This window comes from Rhododendron vialii, chromosome 7a (assembly GCF_030253575.1).
Source record: "Rhododendron vialii isolate Sample 1 chromosome 7a, ASM3025357v1".
NCBI lineage: Eukaryota > Viridiplantae > Streptophyta > Magnoliopsida > Ericales > Ericaceae > Rhododendron > Rhododendron vialii.
In genome coordinates, this window is record NC_080563.1 from 6,198,827 (window position 1) to 6,220,461 (window position 21,635).

General features: G+C 39.8%; 4 protein-coding genes, 1 long non-coding RNA gene and 1 pseudogene across 13 annotated transcripts; 2 read left to right on the forward strand and 4 right to left on the reverse strand.

Moving 5' to 3' along the window:
• Positions 1–17: 17 nt before the first annotated feature.
• On the forward strand, positions 18–2,315 carry LOC131334290 (thioredoxin-like protein Clot). Its single transcript, XM_058369225.1, has 2 exons — positions 18–297; positions 1,837–2,315. Exons 1-2 carry the CDS (start codon positions 153–155, stop codon positions 2,088–2,090), a joined length of 399 nt encoding a protein of 132 aa, XP_058225208.1. The 5' UTR covers positions 18–152; the 3' UTR covers positions 2,091–2,315.
• Positions 2,316–3,039: 724 nt separating this feature from the next.
• LOC131334293 (uncharacterized) lies at positions 3,040–4,743 on the reverse strand. Its single transcript, XR_009202116.1, has 3 exons — positions 4,685–4,743; positions 3,616–3,753; positions 3,040–3,285 (listed from the first exon to the last, which is right to left on the reverse strand). It is a non-coding gene; the product is annotated as an uncharacterized LOC131334293 (long non-coding RNA).
• Positions 4,744–5,204: 461 nt separating this feature from the next.
• LOC131332581 (pentatricopeptide repeat-containing protein At2g41720-like) lies at positions 5,205–10,739 on the reverse strand (annotated as a pseudogene).
• LOC131334288 (pentatricopeptide repeat-containing protein At2g41720-like) lies at positions 10,342–11,379 on the reverse strand. The gene has a single exon (XM_058369224.1). It carries the CDS (start codon positions 11,373–11,375, stop codon positions 10,863–10,865), a length of 513 nt encoding a protein of 170 aa, XP_058225207.1. The 5' UTR covers positions 11,376–11,379; the 3' UTR covers positions 10,342–10,862.
• Positions 11,380–11,831: 452 nt separating this feature from the next.
• LOC131334291 (carboxyl-terminal-processing peptidase 3, chloroplastic-like) lies at positions 11,832–17,166 on the forward strand. 9 transcript variants are annotated; one of them, XR_009202110.1, is made up of 7 exons: positions 11,837–12,112; positions 13,006–13,151; positions 13,471–13,601; positions 13,834–13,920; positions 14,380–14,456; positions 14,797–14,916; positions 14,989–15,674. XR_009202110.1 is itself a non-coding variant. In XM_058369228.1 (5 exons), the coding sequence occupies exons 3-5, from the start codon at positions 13,497–13,499 to the stop codon at positions 16,846–16,848; spliced, it is 276 nt and encodes a 91-aa protein (XP_058225211.1). In that variant the 5' UTR covers positions 11,836–12,112; positions 13,006–13,151; positions 13,455–13,496; the 3' UTR covers positions 16,849–17,166. The 9 variants fall into 9 exon arrangements, 3 of the variants coding, with proteins under 3 accessions (XP_058225211.1, XP_058225209.1, XP_058225210.1); XR_009202108.1 differs by lacking the exons at positions 14,797–14,916; positions 14,989–15,674 and having other exon boundaries at positions 11,834–12,112; positions 13,843–13,920; positions 14,380–14,790; XM_058369228.1 differs by lacking the exons at positions 14,380–14,456; positions 14,797–14,916; positions 14,989–15,674 and adding an exon at positions 16,765–17,166 and having other exon boundaries at positions 11,836–12,112; positions 13,455–13,601.
• Positions 15,713–18,616, reverse strand: LOC131334287 (sister chromatid cohesion 1 protein 3-like). The gene is made up of 8 exons (XM_058369223.1): positions 18,340–18,616; positions 18,198–18,244; positions 18,023–18,072; positions 17,844–17,905; positions 16,905–17,769; positions 16,689–16,821; positions 16,414–16,547; positions 15,713–16,326 (listed from the first exon to the last, which is right to left on the reverse strand). Exons 1-5 carry the CDS (start codon positions 18,591–18,593, stop codon positions 17,613–17,615), a joined length of 570 nt encoding a protein of 189 aa, XP_058225206.1. The 5' UTR covers positions 18,594–18,616; the 3' UTR covers positions 15,713–16,326; positions 16,414–16,547; positions 16,689–16,821; positions 16,905–17,612.
• Between the last annotated feature and the right edge of the window lie 3,019 nt (positions 18,617–21,635).

Consider the following 21,635-nt stretch of genomic DNA (forward strand, 5'->3'; position numbering starts at 1 on the left):
AAAAAGGGGTAAAAATCAATTCCCAAAAACTATTCTTGCTTTACGAGGGCAAAGGAAGCCCTAACCGCGGTTTCCCCGACATTCCGTTGATAGGCAAAGACACGCTATAGGAGAAAAGTGAGAGGAGTGAAACCCCAGGATCAGCTGAGAAAATGCCGATGAAGACTATGGATGCAACCGTTGCCACCTTCGACGGTGTCTTGGAAAAGTTCAGATCGGAAGCCCACAAGAACAAGGCCAATCTCATCCTCTTCTTGGCCGACATCGACCCTTCCACCTCTCTCAGCTGGTGCCCTGGTACTACATATCTATATAGAAATCGCATGCATTTATATACGCATGTAGGAGTATTACTTTTCAGAATTAATTGAAAACATCAGCAAATTACCCAATTTGTTCATTCTCTGTTTCTCAATTGGGCATTGAAGATATAAACTCTGTATATCTACAGGACCCATTTGAGAAAACCTACAGGACCCATTTGAGAAAACCTACAGGACCCATTTGGGGAAACAGTAGTTGTGCACGGAATTATGGTGCGAGCTGTTAGATATGTGGGTTTTTTTTTTCTTTCATGTAACCAGCGCACCTCGACTAATCTTGGGAACAATAAAACCCACAGTCCACAAACGGGACCTCCACTTGAAGCCGGAGCAAATGCTCTTTATGGACTGGCCCAAAGGAATTGTAAGATGCGTGGCTTCGGGTAATTGTGTTCTTGTTTCCCAAAAACGACACTTTTTTGAAATGCTTTGCTGGGGTTTGTTTGTTTGTTTGCACAAATGTGGGCTTGATTTTGTGTGCCATTTCATCCTTTTGGTTCTTTTAGTTTGCTTGTATTTCTTGTTTTCTGATTCCTTGGTTCTCATGTTGTCTCTCTTGGATGGGTTATGCATGGATGATATGTCTGTGGTTGTGTATTTGTATATTGGTGTTGCCCCTAGTGTTTTGGGATGTGTTTGATTGACCAGAGTCACCAGATTAGTACTGGCCTACTGGGGGATATATTACTGCATGAGATGAGTAATCCACCAGACTAATAGTGACACGATTATAAATGAACATCCTCCAAACCCACCGAACTGGTCTTTAAAATCCAGAAATGTGATTCTGCAATGTCATGCTCTGACCCGTGAATCAAGCAGGTTGATTAGCAAAACAATTAACTTGCCGAGACCAGGTTTATCTTGAGAAAATTGCTTATAATTCTTGGGGACTCGGGCAGTCGAGACTTTAGGAATTTTGCTAGTAATTCTTGTTTAATTCTTCTGATAATGGATCGATCTGACACCTAATGCACTAAGGCAGAGGTTCTTTTATAGCTCTAAACAGTGGTCACTTGAAGGCCTATGAAACCAGTGTTTGCCATGATTGTTGTGGCTTGGGGTCGTTTTGTATACTGCAATTCAATTATTTACTTCAAGGCACCCTTAAGAGAAAGCTATTCGGACAAACACTACCCAGAAGGAAACAGAACTCTACACGGTGAAATGTGGCGTAGAATTTGTAAATCAACTTGTGTTGCGCCAATTGGTTGGTGTAGAAAAAATTTCGTTGGCATTTTCCCCCCTGTGAAGGGTGAAAGAGGACCCCGGGCATCTAGCCAATGGTCATGTACCAGTAGTCAAGTGTTGGGAAGTTACAGGTTCGAGCTTATGGACCAGTATCAACACCCCTTGTAGTATTTTTGTTCACTTACCCATTCGTGCTACCTATGGCCAAGAAAATGGGTGAAAGAGAGTTTGATGTTTGAAATCCTACTCAAGTCAAGAAAGTCTTGAGCCATTTTATCAGGAAAACACATAACAATAAGCCTGTCTCTTTTCCGCTTTTCAGATTGTGTGAGAGCTGAACCTGTCATTTACAAAAAGCTAGAAGCATCACCTGATGATGTGGCACTCCTGCGAGCATATGTTGGAGACAGACCTACATGGAGGAATCCCCAACATCCATGGAGAGTTGATTCAAGGTTCAAACTCAAAGGAGTCCCTACGCTTGTCCGATGGGAAGATGAAACCGTCAAAGGCCGCCTTGAAGACCATGAAGCCCACCTCGAACACAAAATAGATGCCCTTGTTGCTGGAAAGTAATATGCATGATCGATTCCCCAATAAGGACTGTTTGGATACATTTGTATTGGTAGAATAATCTGCAGCTAAACTGGGCAGTTCGCATGTGTTTAACGCTACTTAATTACGTTTACATTCTCTTTTCTAGCCGATGAAGTACTATTATATGCTTTTGATATGTGAGATTGAAACTTGAATTATGTGGAAATGAACCAGACAATACCATCTATAACATTTTGCTGGTCATAAGCGACATCGTCAACCCATGGAAAATTCTTGCTGTTCTGCATGTTCGTAAGTACTAGTAGAAATCCAGATACTTGGAAGTACAACGATAACACGGCAACCAAATGAGCTGATAGCTGTGTATCCTCGCCCAATTGAGCTGCCCTTGTGATTACCATTTAACCGAACACCAAGCCAGGATGTGTTCCAAGAACTCATTAACCTGAAGCAATTTAATAACGTTTAGCGATATCGTAGTTTGCAGCAATGCTCCACAATTTTTTTTCCTTGATTACAAGTGTTAGGAGATTACGAAGTTCTAAATTACATTAAACGGGACATAAGCCCACGATCATACTAAGCTCAACTGAAAGCCCGAAGGAACAAATAACCCCCATGCAGGGGAAGACATAATTCATCCTAGCTTTTGGTTAGAATCGCCCCCCATTGACCTCCCCAATGAAATTGTACAAAAGTGGCCAACTCAACTAGCCTCAGTAGTTGGTTTGCTCCACGTCTTTTGTTCATCAACAAGCAAAGAATATTGAGGTATGGGGCCAAGGTAAATGAGATTAGTTGAAGGTGCCAAGTTAATTAATTTGTTCTCAATCTTTCAGTGAGATTGTATTTTCCTTAATTACATGTTTAAATTGAGCATTAATCAATCGAAGCAGCACAAATGATATCGTAGTTAGCATAAAAAAAATGTGGCTTTTGTACCACAAAAGAAAATTTCCAAAGGACAAAAGGCAATTAAGGAGTTGATTTCATAGACAAATCAAACTGTTTCTACACAGCATCCACCCAACCTGGCCAACACTTCTAGTAGTGCTGGATGAGCTACAGCATATTCCTAGTACAAAAGCAGGTAAGAGCAGATGAAGGTAGAGGCCCAAAAAAAAAATTATCAACTGCCAGAAAGAAGAAGCAAGACTATGAGCCTCCATAAGATTATGAAAAAATTTGTGTTGCAGCTGCTGTACAAAACCAACTGCAGTTCACAAGTCAAAACCACAATCAGCATTGCGTATAAATCTGAATTACGTTTGGTATTCTAAGTAGGCATTGACAGTTGCTACAAATATATACACCTAAAATGAAGCATTGGTGGTAGGGTTAATTCTAAGTCTTCACAGCTAAAAGAAACTCGGATTGATACACCAATTTCTTTGCATGCTAACATGTGAGAACTGGGGAGAGTGTGACCTAGAAACTAAGAGAATTTTAACCAAAAGGCACCAACAGAGCTTTGCTAGCAGTATATATGACTCATAGGAAAACAAACCATTGCTACGCAATTTCTGCTCAATTAGCTTCTTACCTATTTGCATGAAGAGCTGCCAAGCACATTTAATTAACATCAATCCAGATCCTTGAAAATTTTTGGGGTCAACTTCAAAGTAATATCACCATAAGGCTCTTCTTGTTGTACATCTACGAGTCCATAGCATTTTAGAACCTACAACCCGACGTAAAAGTCACAGTTATGACCAACTTTTATCACTAGCATCACACATCGCCAACATGAAAAAGAACAGGTAGTTTGCAACATGCGTATATCCAGCTGGGACGGCGGCAGCAATCAGATGGGTCAGAAAGGAACATCATTCTCAAAATGAGCAATTACACTGAATTTGGGGGCATCAACTCAAAAATATCCTTCTCCCAAGTACTTGGGCTCACTTAAAAAGCCCAACTCGGCCACTCCAATCGATGAATGGCTTTTCTTGCCATGAGCAGAATGCTATCAGTTCAAACCAGAATATCACATAATATCCAGCGTCTTAGTCGGAATCTTGAGGCATTTCAAAAGGGCATTCTTGTTCTAATCAAATTCTAGCCCTAAACTTGCCGCTTTCACAGAGCACTAAGGATCATAGCGTAAGCCGAGTTGGGAATTCCGACATTGGTTTTCCAGATGAGTGGTGGGAGGTTGTAGTAAGGAACCGTGAGATAGACCCGATTCAACTTAAGAAGCTGGAACGACCGGCCAGGCTTAAGAAAACCCTTTTTGCATTTTGCCTTCTTTTAAGCAGGACAAGCAGATTAGGCAGCACGCGTAAGACCAACTGGAACAAAAGCAAAACCATGGGCGGAGGGTGGATTTGATTCGTTGATTTCCCATTTGTCGGTGCCTAGGTTTTTTTTTTTTTTACCTTAATCCATTTATGACCCTTAGATCACTCAAATTGTTCTACAGAGATTTGAACAAAGAGCTAGCAGCACACAGATGATGTGCAACAAATGGCTTCAACCATTTCCTAAGCCAAATTTGGCCAAAAGAATGCATGGCGAAGCTTCTTTTTTTTGCCGAGAAAATGACTGACCATTGGAGAACAATTTGGCATTCAAGCCAAAAAAAAATGGCCATGGCTCATGGTTTGGCCAACCTTTGGAGATGCGTTAGGAATTCCAGACTTTACACATAAAAGCAGCTTCTAAAAGAGTATAAAACAGCACTTGCATGCAAAAATACAAAAAAACATATATCACCAACACATATGATGTCTTGTGACTTCCCAGAGCACATGTTATTGAGTGAACGAAATGCAACTACAGAGAAAGCAACCCTACAAAAATTGCCAAATAGGAGTATAATATACGGAGTGCCAAATTTCTGCATACATACAACTCCAAAGCAGTAGCACTAAAGACTTTTCTTTTTGAACAACTTAGTAGCTACCATGATTTGGAGTTATCATGGTTCTCTTCTATAGATAAGATAATAACAAGAAAAGGTTCAAGTTACGCACAAAAGTAAAGAGCATAAAAAATGCTATGGTCGGAACCAAGTTAATAATCCTTCTAAATCCTATCCAAACGTGGTCGCTTGATTGTAAAAAAAATGAAAAAATGAAACTAAGATCCCGCATAACAAAATACATACTATTAAGTAGCTAAGATCCTGCATAACAAAAAATGATACTACCAACTTTGTTTTGTGGTGGCTCCTTCAAATGAATCATATGTACACAAAATTTACACACACCACACAGTTCAAAATTTACAAAAGGATAGTTTACGGACTCTTTCTTGTATGACAGCAGCATATTCAGCCCCACCACCATTTTGTGCAAAGTGCAACATCCTGCGATACATTTCAAATGACGGTTGAATTCCTGCATCCTCCATCCATCCCAATACCTGCATGAAAATATTGCTCGAAATTTTCATGCGCCAAATATTAAAAAGTACGAGATAATGAGATAAATAGGGAGGTCGTTTTCTCGTTGGATAACTATGGTTGACGGAGAACTATCTCAGAAAGGAACAATGTACTACTGTTTTCGTTTTTTACTCTCTCCCTTCATTTTATATTTCCTTGTACATATTTCAGTGGGCACATACAAAACATTGAAGGTTTATACCTGCACCCACGTTCCTGTTATTTCATGACAACAACAAAGAATATGGAAAAGAGAACTATATTGGCCACACCAATCCATAGTGAGAGGAGAGTTGAATTTGCCACAAAAATGATCATCGGGCTAATTTCAATGAGGTTAATGCCCTCAAACGTGATTAAATCTTAAACTTGTATCACCACACCATCTACAACATCAGAGCATGGTTTTCTTCCCGATGAACGAATATACTAGAAAAAATAGAAAAATAAGGTTTCAGGCAAAAAAGGACAAATGATTGCTAGTTGTAACTATGCATCAATTACTTGGACTCAACTGCACAAGTGCTGTATAATTTCTAAATGCTATCAAGATCGTTAAAGAGATCCAAACAAAAAGCATCATGTAGCCAATGGAGCTAAATTCAGGAAGCAGGTCATGCATTTCTTCCGAAGTTACGAGAAAAAGGGTCGCATTACGAAAGTTTGATGTGGGTACCTCGATATATTTCCTCCAATTTCCAGCAGCCAAAAGATTCTTAAAAACAATCGAATAAGTGGAGACACTGATTTCTCTACCCGATGCCCCACTATTTTTAAGAAAATCTGCATATGATATAGAAGAAGGAAGAAATTTGTCACAATTTTCAGAGTTCAGCTCGAATTCTAGGAAGTACGAATCTATATAGGATGCTTGTGGCATACCATAAAACTGGCTCAACAGAGTGGAAAAAAATTTCACACTTGGGCTGTGTTAGTGTCAACTGTCAAGGATATGGTTGAAAAGAAAATGGAAATGTTCAAGGATCTAGCCGTTGAGAGCCATTAAATCCTAACTTTCCTATTTCCTTTTCCTTACCCTATCCTTGATCCAAATACAGCCTTCATTTTTGGTAACTGAAAAATTTATCATAAAGCACTAGCAAGAGGAAATCCTCAAGAACAGACAATCACCAAGGCATAAGCTTGTACAAGAAGAAGCTAAACAACTACTAGAATACACAATGAGAGATCTGCCAATTTTGACAGAGCAAAGATGAAAGAGCAGAAACTTTATAATTCCTACTTTGAGAAGCCTTTATCCTCACTATATACTTTTATCTGACCGATGAAAATGGAAGGGGACTTATGAATGCCTCTGAATATTCTGCTATTCCTTTCTTGTTAAGATAGGCTGTAGCAGCTAGAGCAAGAGATTAAAAGGAAAACTAAGTTGTATCAGAATAGCAACTGTATTACTCCACACAACAATGTTGACTCAAGTTTCCAAGCCTAAGAAAAAATTCACTTACCATCATCATGGTCTCAATCTTCCCAGATTTCCCAATAAAAAGCAGAAGCTGATTAAGAACCCCTACTGAAATAACAGGGAATGAAGGTTCCATCATTTTGATCAGTTTCGTTGTCGTGCTCCAATCTCACAGTCTGCAGTCAAAATTAAAAAGCATTTGTCTTAAGGAAAGTAGTATACTAATGTCCCTCAAGGAGATGTATGATGCAATGAGCTCAGCTTATCCATTACAACAGGGATCTAAATAAAAACATAAATAATCACGAAAAAAAGACCACCAGCCTTGTAAACAGTGGTATCCCGTGGTCCCTACCATAGCATGGGATTTGATTAATAGGATGCAGCATCATTTGGCTAGATTAGGCTCCATCTTTTATGCCATTTCCCAACTTCTTCTTCTTTTTTTTTCAGTTTTTGATAAAATAAAAAATAAAAAAAAGAGAGAGAGAGAGTTACTTTTCTGGTTTGTTTGAATAGAGGGATCAGATATTTCAAAATCTGTACTACTTCCTAAAACATAAAACAAAAGACCAAAAAACCCACCCGGTTTTCCCTCAGTTTTGGGGGCCTCTTTTTTTGTTAAGTTCTCTAGTGGAATTCTTCCTAATATGGTCCATTCTTTTGCATTTTCTTGGTTTATTTAGTCAAGATGTACAAAAGAATTTAAAAGATATGACCCAAAGAAGAGTTAAAGCTCACCAAAGAGAAAAAGGTTCCAAAAAAGTTGGCTTTTAGACATCAAACGGATCCGTAATGCATCAGGAAGATGGTTACTCGGGTTTCAGGACGAATGGATCTACTTACTATTTCACATGAAGGTTCAAAAGTATAATTCAAAATTCTTGGATAGCCAGTAGATTCAAGAAGAACTCAAAGGACAGAAATGCAAGACCATGGAGCAATCAGGCCTATACGTGCCACACACACACAGAGCAATGTAATGTAATGTATTAAAGCAGCTTAAACCTTTTGGCAAATTATTGAAGCCAAACGGAGCTTACATGCTACAGGCTGATAACATTTCCAAGAAGATAGCATTGCTGAAGGGGATGTTTTTCTCTCTCATAACCCGCACAAGAGACATTACTTTGGCTGGTTGGCACCCAGTATTGAAAGCTCGCATCATAGCCGAAAAAAGCAATGGCATCTGATTGGACATTATTCATTCCCATTTCTTCAAGTAGGGCAGCCGCTTTTTCCCAATCCCCTGAAGTTAGAAACTTTCAATTCAGCTTATAGAGAGTATCCTTCTTGTTACTGTCTTAACTGTCAGCAGTTAACCAAACCATCTTACCTACAGCAGTGTATGTATGTATCATTGTGGTATACGTCATGACATCAGGAGAACAACCTGCCACCTTCATCATCGTGAAGGTAGATTCTGCTTCTGTGAATCAACCCTGAAAAGTTTTAGAAAAGAGGACACATATATCAATTACTTGAAATCAAAAGTTACGGTAGTGATTACACAGAGATAAGGTTTCCAAAATACTTGCCAGTTTACCGTAGGCATATATCACAGATGAGTACACCTCCTTGGACCAAAGGATTTTCAAACCCATCATCTCGTCAAGAAATCCAAGAGCTTCAATATATTTGGACATCTTACAACCACCACTTATTAGCACAGTGTAAGTAACGGAATCAGGTTTAACTTTCTTTTTCCTCATAGATCTATATAATTCTATAGCTTTCTCATAGTCCCCGACATTCATATAACTTCCAATAGCAGAATTAGCAATTGTGTTCAACGCAATGCCTCGCAACTCAGCCGCTGAAAGTATAGAATCAATCTTGACCTTTTGACCAACACGCCCACAGGCAGCCAAGAGGGTACAAATAGAGACAATGTTTGGGTGGACCCCATTTTGCTCCATCTCACGGAGTACATCAATAGCTTTGGCTAGAAAACCATTGGATCCATACGCATCAATTAGTGCATTGTAACTAACCACGTTTGGCTACCAATTATTTCGTTTCATCAAGTGAAATACTTCCCTTGCCCTTTTAGGTTGCTCAAATCTTCCGTAAGCATTTAGCAAAGACGTGTAAGAGACAACATCTGGGCAAAACCATTTTTCTTCATCTCACTAAAAATTCATTGGGCCTCTTCACTCATACCGTGTGAAGCTTAGGCACCTATTAAAGAATTATAAGTAACAATATTGGGTTTTAGGCCTTCTCCAAGCATGGTGTTGAAAACAGCCTTGCAATGATCTATCTGCCCACTAACAGAGTACAAATGAATGAGGCTAGTGAATGTTACAATATCAGGTTTATACTCTGATCTTTTTTCCCTCATTGAATTGAACATTTCAATAGCTTGCGCATATTGTTGAAGCTTTATAAGGCAATGTATCACGATATTATGGGTAGTCGTGTCAGGAAGGATATCGGTCCCTATCATAAGTTGGAAATAGGAGACAGCTTTCAAATATTGGGCTCCACTTTTGAAAGCCGATAGAACAATATTGTGAGTTACCAGATCAGGCCCAACTCCATTCTCGGTCATCATTTGACAAACTTGTAGAGCTTGTCTCCAATTTCCACTTGATCCACACGCATTACTCAAGTTGTTATATGTGGACCGACTAGGAGGAATCTGCACAATAAATTCATTAAGGCACAGAGATAATCAGCATTCTGCTGGCATAAGAGACTTGAGCAATGAGCATAAATTCATTAAACAAATCAAGGTCCTTAGTCTATCCAGTAGAATGATGGCAATAAAGATGTATCAGTTATCCAGTAGAATGATGGCAATAAAGATGTATCAGTAATACTAAAGGGTTCATCTGATAACAGACTTCAACACTAAACAGCTGAATGTATTGGGTGAAAGTCAATTAAATACTGCTTCATAATAGCTTTCCATATCACTATAAGTTTTTAGTGCCTCTTTAGAAGTGAGTAAACAATTATGAAAATCACAAGTAGCAGAGCTTGCTCTTGATGCTGGGTGAATTTATCACCCCTTATGTACCATCACTACCACTTCTCGTCCTCCTCTACCACCTCAATCCCTCCTCCATCACACCACCACGTCTCCACTACCACCACCACAAACACGCCACCAGTGCCACCTCCCCTTAACCGGCAACCTTACCATCTCTCCACCAAGGCACCAACCCACCTCCTCTCTATAACACCACAGCCGATATTACCATACGGTCCATACCATTATCACTCCACCACGATATCCTCTTCCCCCCTACACCACAGAACTGCCACCGCCACCAATTCTCCACCTATGGTCCTATAGCATCACCACACCACTCTCTATACTACCTTCATGCCCCAGATATCGCACCCGCCACACCATCCCCACCACTAAACCACCACCATCTCTCTGCCCATCATGCCCGTCCACCACACCGCCTCTACATCTCCAACTATACCACAATTTGCATCACCACCACCACCATAACAGCATTAAAAACTGCCTTCGTGCCCCTACTACCGCCACTAACACCACCCTCGTCCGCCACTCCACCGTATATGACAATTACCGTCGCCTCAACACATCACCACTACCACCGCCATCACAACACTCGCTACTACCTCTATGCCTATCGCCACCAATAGCACCCCTCCGCCCCTGCACCCATTACCACCCACACATAACCTCCATATCTAAAACTTCTTAAACAATATACTTGAGATTTTAGCTTCTTGTATCAAATAAGTTGTAATAATATAACGACTACCTCATTGTACTCTGCCCACTAACAGAGTGCAAATGAATGAGGCTAGTGAATGTTACAATATCAGGTTTGCACTCTGATCTTTTTTCCCTCATTGAATTGAACATTTCGATAGCTTGCGCATATTGTTGAAGCTTTATAAGGCAATATATCACGATATTATGGGTAGTTGTGTCAGGATGGATATTGGTCCCTATCATAAGTTGGAAATAGGAGACAGCTTTCAAATACTAAAAACATTTTAAAAACTTAACAAACAAACCTAAACATTTTAAACCTCGGCTAGGCTCGTTTGGGGCCCACTGGCATTCATCACAATTTGACCAACCAATTCGAGTCATAATTTCGCTTTCCCTAATAAGAACAGGAAAATTCTTCCTAGTGAACCGTCCGACCCACCGATTGAGCAGTCCCTCGATATCCTCCCAATGCTTAGTCCCCAAAACCCTCTGAACCACTTCATTGATAGACCAGTCCTTCTGGAATCTTTCCCCCGCGACTCGCACTCGTTTGTGCTGCGGAAAATCTGCTTTTCGTATGCCACTCAATTGAACGCTGACGCTGTGGTTACCTCCGTCGCAGTCTACGAATACCTTCTTATTCTCCTTCCATGCCTCGTCTTCCTTCTTTTTCGCGTTCTGCAATATAACTGGTGGTATTATTCTTCTGCTGGGAGTGGTGCTGGGTTTAGCGGTGGTTGGGGGGTTTGAGCTGCAGAAATGTGGATGGTGGAAGGTGGCCATGGAGAAAGAGGATAAACCCCTGTTCTGTTTTTCGACTTTAGATTTCCAATGGGTTTATATACTTCCGCCAAATATCCGGCAGAAAGATAAACCCAAACTCGCATATAACAGACGCGAGCTTTCCCAAAAACGACGTCGCCCGGAGTCGTTAAGACTTCTCATTTTTAACATGCGAAGTCATATGAAACAAAAATTTGTCGAATTACGAGCTTATTAGGGTTTATTTTTATGATCCAAAATGTTCGTCTTGAAGATCTTTTTATGACGTTAAACTGTGAAACAGATTGCTTGAATCAAATAATTTTTCATATGTAATCGGAGACGATAAAAGTGAATTTATTTTTGTGAAAATAAACTTCGTCGTACTGTATCAAATCCATTTCGACGGAGAGAGGGGGAGGTTCAGAATAAAACGACATCGCAATGTGAACCTGCGAGGTTTTTTTGAATGCGACGTCCGTTCGTCAAATTGTGATCTCGTTTTGATTTATCTCCATGATCGGAATCGTTCAACTTGTAGATCTTGTCAATAATATTCATGGTGTCAAATATCATTTGAATCTAATTCTGAATAATTCCTAATCGAAGACGATCAAAGTAAATTTGCTTCTATAAAAATAGGTTTGGCCCCACTGTATCAAACCCATTTTATCAAGGAATAGAATTAGCTCCGACGAAGGGACGTCCCGGACGGCCGACGGAGAGGTTGTTCAGCAGAAAAGGATTCTCACTCCATTGTACGTAACTGATAACTATTGTGTATAGATTTCAATTTTATATAGATTCTCTCTCACTCCATTCTTCTCTGCGAACTTCTCACTACTCCATTCCTAGTTCGACAAGAATTCTGTTAATCTGCAAAAACAGGAAAATTAATTCTTGCTCCATTGCATGTTTAAATTGAGGCAATTGTCATCTACTTTATGTGTATTACCGTAGGGGCTTTTGCGAGCATTGGGTTTTGGTAGAGATTTCTAGATTCTTTGAACGAAAATGATTGCTTTCAGTTTGGAGTTGATCCCTTGAAGTTACCCCTTTTTGTGTGAAGTTCCGGTTCTAATTAATATGGACATAAAGTTACAGAAGAAAAGAGGGAGATAAAAGCCTTCACTTTTTGAAGCTCGTTGAAGTTTTAAAGCAAGCTCGAATAGGTTACTGCTCTGCTCGTCTTGCTTGTGATATATGAAAATTTAAACTACTCGCGATCAGCTTGTGTTCAGCTCGATTAAAACTCATTATAGATGGACTCGTCTCATAAACAAGCTACCCTTGAAATTAGAAACCGTTTGCAGTAGTTGTTGTCGTGTACTAGATGCTTTGTGTAAGGGTTAATTCGGGCCTTATCGCGGTTGTGGTTACCCACCTACAGCTGAACATTGCAGAGCAGTTAGAAACTCCTATGGTCATGCCGAAGGAGTCACTACGCTGGTTGTCCTTCACTAACCGTTTGAGCCTGCCAAAAAAAAAATGTGATGTAGCCACGTTGGGTGAACCACACAAATCTAGTTTTATCTCGTGTTTGTGTCTTTAATTTCTTCATCTATGCGCTCATATTGACTAGATCCTATTTTTGGGTTCCTCATGTCATGACATATCTGCTTCCTGATGTTCTTGTTTGCCTTTTATGAAGCTTATTCATCAAGGTGTTCAGTTGGATCAGTCTATGTAAAGTGTTTTATTGATTGGTGAATACAGTTCACTAGTTCAGAGAACTCTTGTGGAAGCTTGGGGCTTGATCAGAGAGACCTTTGCTGATTCCAACCTTTAATCATCAAGGTAAGACGTCAAAGCAGTAATCAAAAGTTTCAAACCCCCTTGCTTGTTTACCAAGAACCCAAAGGAAACTTTCTTTTAAGACCTTAGGTTCGGAAAATTCCCAGTGCTATCATTCTTGTGAGGCCAGTTCATACGGAATTTTACCTGTGGACAATGGTCTGCCAGAGTTAGTTGAGATGTATGCAAGCTGGCTTGGCTACCCTGAGTTATCAGAGGAAAAAAGAACCAGAATGCCAGATTTGTTGTGTTTATCTTTTATCCCGTTTCTCATCAACAAACCTGAGGAAGAAGTATAATTGACAGCTTGTACTTTTTGCAGACTGGGATTTAAAGCTGCGACAAACAATGGTGGAAATGTTTCCACTTAGGTCCGCAGATGCAGCTTACAACAAGATCAGTGGAATGCTTTCCAGACATGGAGATCCCTGCACTCTGATTATCAGTCGAAAGGTCTTTTATTTATTCCCCATTGTTCTTCCAGATAAAAATGTTGAGGTTGACCGAATAGTAGGATTGAACCCTGCTTTCTCATGCTAACTTATCATTAGCATGGGAAAACATCGTTACTTGCTTTATAATAGTTGCATCAATCCTGTTGGTGTATCTCAAAATGTTATTTTCTCCCTTTAGACCATATTCAAAAAATACCCGCTACAATCTTACATAGGTTTTTTGCTTTCAGGAATATCAGAGTTTTAGGATTGGTAGCGATGGGAATTTGCAAGGAGTCGGCCTCTTCATAAACATGGAACCTGAAACTAGGCATTTGGTAAGTGAAACCCATGATCACTGCCTTCTGGTTCTCACGCCCGATTAAAATGCAGCATTGCGAAGGAGACTTTGTACATGTAATGCTCAAATAGGAGGCAATAACATGGATCATAATGATCAGTCTTATGAATGGGGATGAAGAATATGCATTTTACTTCTCCCTGACAGGGCTTGCAAGTATGAAGCTTTTGTTTTTTGGTTGTTGGACGAGTAGTCCAACTCGAAACACATGCCGTTCTATAAATTGTTTGATGAGGAAAAAGAAAGAGGAAGTTTTTAGTATGTTATGTTGCACATTCGACGGAAGAGTCTTAGAAAGCATGACAGCTACGACAATACCTTTAAGTTATTGGAGAATGTCACTACTCTCTCTCCTATGTCTGTCTTGACAATTTTCCGTGGTTTCGTATGATCTCAAGCTGCAGAATTGACCCGGGCTACTTTCTTAAATTTTCAGGTTGTTGTCTTGTGTAGAGGGTAGTCTACCTGCTCGTGCTGGTATACATGAAGGGGTTGAGTTAGTTGAGATAAATGGTGTGTACTAATCACAGTGTCTCCTCGCCAACTCATGAATGTGAATAAAGTTCTCTGATCTTAAAGGTGTTTTAACCAGAGCAAACCAAAATAAGCCCTGTTTCCATTCAATCGGGATTGGCTTTTCTATCTGCTGTGAATGAGCGATTTTGTTATCTTGTACTCTTAAATCTTGGTGACTTGGTTCAAATTAACTGATAGGCATTCTTGAAACTCCAAGTTATATGGCTTTTGAGAAAGTACCATTAAAAGTTTGTTGACTGTAACGGATTTACATTATTAAGTGGCTGTCCTTAACATCTAAAATTTGTTGTATAAACTATCCCGGATTTTCTTGAAGGTCAATCTACCTCGGAATATTATTAAGCATTCCCCTATATCCAGCACGACCATCCATCATAGAACTCAAGAGGGCCATCTATTAAAGACTGGATATGTGAAGCTATTAGTTCTATCTCTGGTGGTTTTACATCATTTGTCTCTTGGCCTTGCCATCTTTATACATTTTGTTATTCATTATATATTTTTTCAGGTGTTGTATACAACCACCTTATTCTTATAAGACAGAATGCTGCTGTTGACATGGGGAACACAGTTCCTGAGATGGAGAATCAGGGGGTAGAATCATACATACTGAACCTGTGGAATAATCCGGTAACTTCCTAATTCTTAGCCAACATGGAGAAATTTCTCATGCGTTGGGTCATGAATTTGTAGATTTGTGTATGGCGGGAAAGGGAAATGGTAGTGCAAGTTAGAAGAATATTTGGTCTACTCACTTCGTACCTTCTAGAGTGATATTTTCCTTTACCTTTTCTCTTCCCTCCACCATTCTCATACACGGGCTTAAATTTAATTGTGTCTTTCTCTTATTCATAATGTTTGCAAGTTTTTTAATAGGGAGGCTTGCGTCATTCCCTTTGTTATCAATTCGTAAACTGGGTTGTGTAAAAATTTAGGGGCATTGTCTTTGCCAACTTATAAATTCCTTGAGATCAACTGTTTTTTCAAACTAGGTTAGAAGCAACGAAATAAGTTTTACCCACTAATTACCTGATATATGTATGTTGGAAAGAAGATATATATCTAGTGATTAGTCGGACCAAGAAAAGCTCTTTGTTACCATTGTCATGAAAGAACCCTTACTTTGCAATTATGTTAGACCCTGTGCAGAGCAACTCTTTTTCTTTGCAACTCAGTACCGGTCCGAAAAACTGACTAATTGTTAGTGCACTAGAGGGGCCAAACTATAATCGGGGCAAAATCCTGGTTGAATTGACCCAAACAGAAATTAATAGTAGCATACATGAAAAAACCTATCTTTGCAAAATGCAATTATCTTAGACCCCATAAAATGGCTCCAACCCTGTAAAATACAATTATCTTCTTGTTGGTGCTTTGGGGGATATTTGCCATCTATTCTGAGGCCAAAGATTTCATATCTCCTGATGTCTTTATAAGTCACGTGATGTTGTTGCTGCTGCTAGCCTGCTGCTGCTCTATTTTACATGTGTTGTTGTTGTGGTTTTCGATTGTTGTGATACACTACTAGCATGCTCTTTGCGGCGGCTCTATGTTGATGTTTGGCCAATGACACTGCTGAATCTGCTATATGTTCATGCTTCTGCTACATTCATGTTGTGGCCTCAATCCTGGGCTACTCCATTTGGCTCAATTGATGCCTCTATTATCAGGGCATCACTCTCGCTCTTGGAGCTCAGACGGTGCTGTTGTTCCTAATCCCCTGGTGTTTCTCCCCCGCTTTTGGAAGTGCTACTCAAAGGGCTCAGTTTTGGTCTCATCCACACATGCTACTTTACTTTTTGGTGTTGGAACATATTGCACATGGAGTTGATTTATGAGGCAATTTCTAAATTACATAAAAGAAGGAAAAACAATTCCCTGACTGAGAAGCAAGCATTAGTGGCAAAACTGTTTAAAGAAGGAACTCACTCACCAGGCATTAGTGGCTCGAGAAAAATATTTCCTTTTCTCAACCTGTTATTCAACTTCCAAACATCCAAAGCAGAAGGGCAATGTTTCTTTTTACACCGTAGGTCATCACAGTCTTTAAGCCATGCCTTCATAATCCTGCCATAAACATACCGCTTAGTAAAGAAGGCACTACACGCACAGGCATGTGTGTGTGTGTCTGTGAGTGTGTGCGAGCGCGCGTACATAGTTATGGGTATAAAAAAAAGAATAAAGCCCATGATCGTCTGAAATTCATACTTATTAGTTAACAATGTGCGGGACTCATCGAATAGCTGCCTTCTCCTTCTGTTCCTTCCTCTTTGTTGTTCAACAGGTCGCTGTTCAGCAGGTGGCGTTGGACGAATTACCAGTTGAGGTGGGGAGGCATGCTCTGCAATCCAAGAAAGCCATATACTGACAGACAAAACAAGGTTGGTCTTAGCCTGTATCCAATAACAAAAATTCTGCACCTACCAAATGCAATGTGTGAATCAAAATTGTCAGGAGCCTGGCTTGATGCAGCAGAATTAAGTGGCTCTCCACGATGCTGAGATGGGATAGACTGCCTGCCAGGGAATAATATTTCTTCTGCAACAGAAGTAGGGATATCCTTGTCATTAACAAGTTGCCGCTCGGCCCGCTCCAGCGTTCCATCTGGTTTGATTCTATCGTTCCCCTGATCTAGCCAGCTGAGGAGATTGTTATGGGAACCATGGACAGCATCTCGCCTAGTTTCCACTGGAGAACTATTTCTTCTGCAACAGAAGTAGGGATTTCCTTGTCATTAACAAGTCGCCGCTTGGCCCGCTCCAGAGTTCCATCTGGTTTGATTCTATCGTTCCCCTTATCTAGCCAGCTGAGGAGATTGTTATGGGAACCATGGACAGCATCTCGCCTAGTTTCGACTGGAGAACTATTTCTTCTGCAACAGAAGTAGGGATTTCCTTGTCATTAACAAGTTGCCGCTCGGCCCGCTCCAGCGTTCCATCTGGTTTGATTCTATCGTTCCCCTGATCTAGCCAGCTGAGGAGATTGTTATGGGAACCATGGACAGCATCTCGCCTAGTTTCCACTGGAGAACTATTTCTTCTGCAACAGAAGTAGGGATTTCCTTGTCATTAACAAGTTGCCGCTCGGCCCGCTCCAGAGTTCCATTTGGTTTGATTCTATCGTTCCCCTTATCTAGCCAGCTGAGGAGATTGTTATGGGAACAATGGACAGCATCTCGCCTAGTTTCCACTGGAGAACTATCGTCATGAACGCCTTCACTGGCTCCTGTTTGGTTAGTCGGACCACTTGATAACCATTGCCTGAGTCTATTGGAGGTGAAGGACGAACGCTGTAAAAAGAAACTCATTACTTTCTCACAATACAAGGAAAACAATGAGCTTCGTGGTGTATCCAAGAACATACTCTTCCACCATTGGCATGGGCCCTACATCAGAGGCATCTTTCGAAGGTAATGAATCCCATTCCTACGAGAACAGACATCTATGTTACGCGATATGAAAATTTTTATGCCTCCCAACTAAGAAACTAAATACGAATCAAGGTAATCTTTTTTGGTAACTGAAATAAGGCAATCAAGCTACCTTATCCAAAGTAAAGGTATTATATGGCTCCCTTCCATATGGAATTTGATCTGCAGCATGGTAACATATGAATCATATATCATTTTTACAAACAAACATTCAGGCAGAGACGTAGAGTGCAATTATTTAATGCATATCAACTCAAGGAAGCAAACGTAGTAACTAGTACGGCCACCTGTAAGTGTTATGTCCTCCTGGCTCCTATGATGGTTGTCCTCAAACCTAACAATTTAAAGTCATGAAAAAAAAAAATAAAGTCATGTGTTAAAAGAGATTAAAAGAAAGACACAAGTGCAGGAAGTTTGCCCAAAGATTACCCCTCATTGTAGAAGTCTTCATCCAAATTAAAGGCATCAAGATCGAATGTGTCGGGCAAAATGATGGAGTGAAAAGGTGCATGAGTTGCATCTTCCTGCAGATTAAATTTTACAGAAGCAACTGCTTTTTTTATGGTTATCCGGAAAAAGTTGTAGTCTTCATACAGATAATCAACTTTCTTTGAATATAGCCGAACCATGCCCAGCAGAAGATGGCCTGACATTCTCAGTGCGATGGGAACTTCTGGATACATGATCCTTTCTGGGAGATCCAGTCACATTGTATGTCATTCTATGCAGGTCAAGCCAAGTTTACACAAAGAATGGGAATCGCCTGAGGCTGAAGTACATCGGGAAAATAAGCAACAGAATCGACTTGTATTGAGTCTATTGACCAATTCACAAAGGGGTTGTTAACGTTCGATCAACGATCACCAGCTTTTCCAATACCTCATAAGAAAGATCTCGTCTGAGTTCGATAGAATACATTATCAATAGGTCGATGCAAACCAACCCCCGATAATAAAACAAAAGAAAACAGAATTCTGTTTAGCCCATATCATAGTACAAGATAGCGCAATTAAGAATGACTAAGAAACCAAACACAGGGCAACTTCCCAGTTCCGGTTTTAACCCAACATACAAAAAGTCCATGCGAACAACTTTTGAACATCAAAGACTCGTTTTTTACGAGTATTGGAAGTAAATTCCAGTTTTAACCCAAAATACAAGTGGTCCGTGCGACTAATTTTGAACATCAAAGACTCATTTTTTACAAGTAGTTGAATGTTCTGTCAATTGAGTTTAAATTCTTTCCACCTTAGGTGGAAACCATGGGGTTTCCACCACCTATTGCGGACCCTACCGTGTGATTTTTTCAATAATCTGAACCGTTCATCTTGTAAGGTCTGCAGAGTAGTATGTTGACTCAAAATCATGTTTATCGGATATCGATAGGTACATCAAAAATTAAATTTTAGTTTATAAAATAGACGGACATGGATTGTTTAACTTTAAACTTATCTACCGTTGATTTTGTAAACCAAATTCAATTTTTTATATACCTATCCATGTCTGATAAAACTGATTTTTTACGAAAATATACTACTCTGCAAGCTCTACAAGATGAACGATTCAGTAATTGAAAAAAATACACGACGGGTCCCATGATTGGTGGTGGTGGAAAACCCATAGTTTCCACCTAAGGTGGATAGAATTTATGCTCATGTAAATTCCAGCTTTAAACCAAATACAAAAAGTCCGTGTGGCTAATTTTGAACATCAAAGTTACAAGTAGTTGAATGTAAATTCCAGCTTTAAACCAAAATACAAAAAGTCAGTGCGACTAATTTCGAACATCAAAGACTCCCGGGACAGATGCGGGATTTGTGTGTGGGTTGGGCGAACATCATAACAAAGTTTAGTGGGCGACTGCTCTGCCCAAGTTTCAAAATTAATATATAGGAAAGAAAAAATAAAAGGAAAATCTTGATTTGGAGTGAGTTGAAGAATGAAGAGATTAGGAATAAACGAACCAACAGTGGAAGAGATATTAGAAATAAACGAACCAACGCACTCCCACACATCGGACATTCTGGCGCGACCTCCATTTTCCTTCTCAACAAAGCACCCTTAACAGCGAGGATATGATGGATGATCTTCCGAATGAACAATTGAAGCTTGGGTGGAAGCCCAAAACCCCAAACCTTTCCACAAAAAGTCAAACCTGAGCTGCTCCTCTCTTAGAACAAGCGCATGCTTCTCAAAAAACAACAGCAAGTAAGCTGATTTAACAGTGAAAACACCGTCCTTGGTATGCTCCCATGCAAGTTCAACCTCAACATTAGGGACAAAATCTACGGCGCCACCTCCTCTGGAAACAGAACTGAAATCAGTAGGCTCCTCCACTGACGAGTCTGAGCATTAAACGTATCTGCCAACTTGAAAAAGAGAAACATACAAAGATATCCTCACTTCGCGCTATGGGTAATGTAGCAAAACTACCTGTCGATGCGAACTAGTTGACATGTCCATGTAGAAGTCATTAATCATTAACTCCGAAGAACGACAGTCACTCGAGTCTATGCAGCTTACTTGCAATAACTACAAAGATTGCATCACAGAAGTACATATCACATAAAAAAAAGTCATTGTGTGCATATGTTGCTACGTGGATCCTAGCAATAACTAAGACGGTGTGCAACAATGGAAAAGTAATGCAGCCCCATGACGAATACCGATACAGAAAGATATGTACATCATGAATGCTTCAAAAAGTTGAGATAAACTTGATGTGTGTGGTGTGCCCAGCATTTTTGAATGAACTACTCAGTTTTTAACTAGACAGCTAAAGATCCAGCAGCTAATCAACGTATAGGCAATAACAATTCTAAGTTTGCAACAATTCTAAGTTTGCCTATACAGAAACTTATCCTAAACTCGAGATATTCCATATTATAGGTACATGACCGTACATCTAGAGGAAGGAAAAGTTGTAGTTTTGGTGATAATAACCAGAATTGCAAAAACAAAAACAAAAAAACAATCCAAGAACCGAAAAAGAAGATCAACCCGAATTAAATTAGGTAATATAAAATGATGAAATCAATAGTCTCATTTGAATCGAATACAATTCGGATAAAAAAAGAGCTTTTGCATACCTGAAAATGTGAGGTCAGAATCAACTTGTAGAGAATTAACACCCGTTTGTGACGGAAAGTTAAGTGAAATACAATGATGTATATACAGGGAGAGAGAGAAGGATTCACGTCCGTTTGTGAAGGAAGAAGATTTAGTGAAATACAATGATGTGTGTGTGTGTGTATATATATATATATATATATATATATATATATATAGAGAGAGAGAGAGAGAGAGAGAGAGAGAGAGAGAGAGATCTTGGGGGAAATAGGAACTCTTGGGGGAAATAGGAACCACGACCGGTGCTCGGTTTGCTGTACTGGCAATCTCATTAGAAACTCGCATGAGACAGACGCGCGTTTCATCAAAACGACGTCGTCCGTATTCATAAATACTTCGCATTTTGAACATGCGAAGTCTTTTAAAACAAGAATTTGTTGAATTGTGAGCTTATTAGGGTTCATTTTTACGATCCAAAATGTTCATATTGAAGATCTTCTCATGAAGATTAACCTTAGAACAGATTGCCTGAATCGAATACTTTTTAATATATAATCGAAGACGATAAGAGTGAATTTATTTTTGTGAAAATAAACTTGGACGTACTGTATCCAACCCATTTCGACGGAGACGAAGGTTTTCAGAATAAAACGAGG